The following is a 2,567-nucleotide window of genomic DNA, read 5'->3' as shown; positions in this document are numbered from 1 at the left end:
GGCTCGTGAATGTGACGTCACATCCCGCTTTTCATCGAATGGACGAAGCTCTCTTGGTGGGCGGGACCTAACACGGAAGTGATCCGGAAGCACGTGTCCTCAGATGGAGGGGAAGAGGCGGAAGGTGCCGAGTATTAATATTACTTCTATACATAGATGGGGGAGGGGGTCCCGGCCTGAACCCCTATGCTGTGGGGGGTTGCGGGCAGGCAGATGGAGGCCGGAAGTGTATTTCATGTAAATATGTTGTCTTAGCTCCAGGAGGAAGACCAGGCAGTCCCCACCCACGATGAGCCAGACTCCACCCACCATGAGAGAGTCCCCGCCCGCGATGATCCAGTCTCCGCCTTCCTGGATTGGTGTACAGCCTCTGGAATCCACCTGAACCCAAAGGTGAGTGTCTGGTAGGATGATGAGTTGGCTCCGCCCACTGCGCTCCTCCTCTAATAGATGGAAATGTGTCCCCAGGTGTACATCAGCACGGAGGGGACGGTGGCGCAGTACGGGATGATGACCCGCCAGGATCTGCCGGTGGGAGAAGTGGTGTTCACCATCCCCCGACCGGCTCTTCTGTCACAGCACACGACCCGAATCCAGGATCTGCTGGAGCAAGGTGAGGCGAGCGGAGTTCCCCTTTACTGGCCGCTTCCATCGGAGGCTCCTGAGTGTAGTATGGACATTCTCTTCCAGTACACCACCAGGACCATGTAAACCCAAGCCCCACCCACTGCAGACAAAGCCACGCCCATCCAGCTGGCGGTATTTTCTGAGTGTTGTAGTCCCGGTACACGGGCTTCCTGCCGTCCCCATCCGGTGACACGACTTTTGTGTTTCCTGTCCCAGAGCGGCAGAATCTGGACAGCACATCAGGCTGGGTCGCCCTCCTCGTCTCCCTCATGTATGAAGCGATGGACCACAACTCTCCATGGGCCCCGTACTTTGGGCTGTGGCCCCAGCTGGTCCCTCCGGACCTTCCCATGTTTTGGTGAGAACTTTCTTGTGTCTTTTCTGTGTTTTTCTGCGGAACATTCTGGGGGTGACGGGTCCTCTTTGTTGGGTGTCACATGATCATGGAGACCCTGAGCGGAACATTCCGGGGGTGACGAGTCCTCTTTGTTGGGTGTCACATGATCATGGAGGCCCTGAGCGGAACATTCCGGGGGTGACGGGTCCTCTTTGTTGGGTGTCACATGATCATGGAGACCCTGAGCGGAACATTCCGGGGGTGACGAGTCCTCTTTGTTGGGTGTCACATGATCATGGAGGCCCTGAGCGGAACATTCCGGGGGTGACGGGTCCTCTTTGTTGGGTGTCACATGATCATGGAGACCCTGAGCGGAACATTCCGGGGGAGACAGGTCCTCTTTGTTGGGTGTCACATGATCATGCCGGGCAGAGTTGTGTCTGATGGGAGTTTCCTCGGCAGGTCGGAGGAGGAGAGGGCGGAGCTCCTGGGGGGCACCGGGGTCCCGGACGCGGTGAGGAAGGATCTGGAGAACATTGAGGAGGAATATAAGACGATCGTCCTCCCGTTAATCAGGAGACATCCGGAGACCTTCCGTCCCGAGACACACACGCTGAACCTCTACAAGAGGCTGGCGGCCTTCGTCATGGCGTACAGGTGAGTCCCGGCCCAGTGACTGCTATGTACCGGTACTGGTGGGGTATCGGGAGCCCGTATGAGGGGCGGGGTATTATAGGACTGGTACTGGTGGGGTATCGGGAGCCCATATGAGGGGCGGGGCATTATAGGACTGGTACTGGTACTGGTGGGGTATCGGGAACCCGTATGAGGGGGCGGGGCATTATAGGACTGCTATGTACCGGTACTGGTGCGGTATCGGGAACAGATATGAGGGGCGGGGTATTATAGGACTGCTATGTACTGGTACTGGTGGGGTATCGGGAACCCATATGAGGGGCGGGGGATTATAGGACTGGTACTGGTGGGGGATCGGGAACCCATATGAGGGGCGGGGGATTATAGGACTGGTACTGGTGGGGGATCGGGAACCCATATGAGGGGCGGGGGATTATAGGACTGGTACTGGTGGGGGATCGGGAACCCATATGAGGGGCGGGGGATTATAGGACTGGTACTGGTGGGGGATCGGGAACCCATATGAGGGGCGGGGGATTATAGGACTGGTACTGGTGGGGGATCGGGAACCCATATGAGGGGCGGGGGATTATAGGACTGGTACTGGTGGGGGATCGGGAACCCATATGAGGGGCGGGGGATTATAGGACTGGTACTGGTGGGGGATCGGGAACCCATATGAGGGGCGGGGGATTATAGGACTGGTACTGGTGGGGGATCGGGAACCCATATGAGGGGCGGGGGATTATAGGACTGGTACTGGTGGGGGATCGGGAACCCATATGAGGGGCGGGGGATTATAGGACTGGTACTGGTGGGGGATCGGGAACCCATATGAGGGGCGGGGGATTATAGGACTGGTACTGGTGGGGGATCGGGAACCCATATGAGGGGCGGGGTATTATAGGACTGCTATATAGTGGTACTGGTGGGGTATCGGGAACCAGTATGAGAGGCGGGGGGATAT

The 2,567-nt window shown here is 57.9% G+C and overlaps 1 protein-coding gene across 1 annotated transcript; it reads left to right on the top strand.

The window, feature by feature from the left end:
- Positions 1 to 261: 261 nt before the first annotated feature.
- On the top strand, positions 262 to 1,626 carry LOC108803968 (N-lysine methyltransferase setd6-like; the record flags this gene model as incomplete). Its single annotated transcript, XM_018575746.1, has 4 exons — positions 262 to 393; positions 469 to 613; positions 844 to 985; positions 1,427 to 1,626. Coding segments are annotated over 4 exons (618 nt in total), but the record flags the coding sequence as incomplete, so codon positions are not given.
- Positions 1,627 to 2,567: the final 941 nt, after the last annotated feature.

Source organism: Nanorana parkeri, unplaced genomic scaffold, assembly GCF_000935625.1.
Source record: "Nanorana parkeri isolate BGI_ZX_2015 unplaced genomic scaffold, ASM93562v1 scaffold4616, whole genome shotgun sequence".
NCBI lineage: Eukaryota > Metazoa > Chordata > Amphibia > Anura > Dicroglossidae > Nanorana > Nanorana parkeri.
Note: the sequence above shows the minus strand (reverse complement) of the source record. Positions and strands in the feature narration are given on the sequence as shown.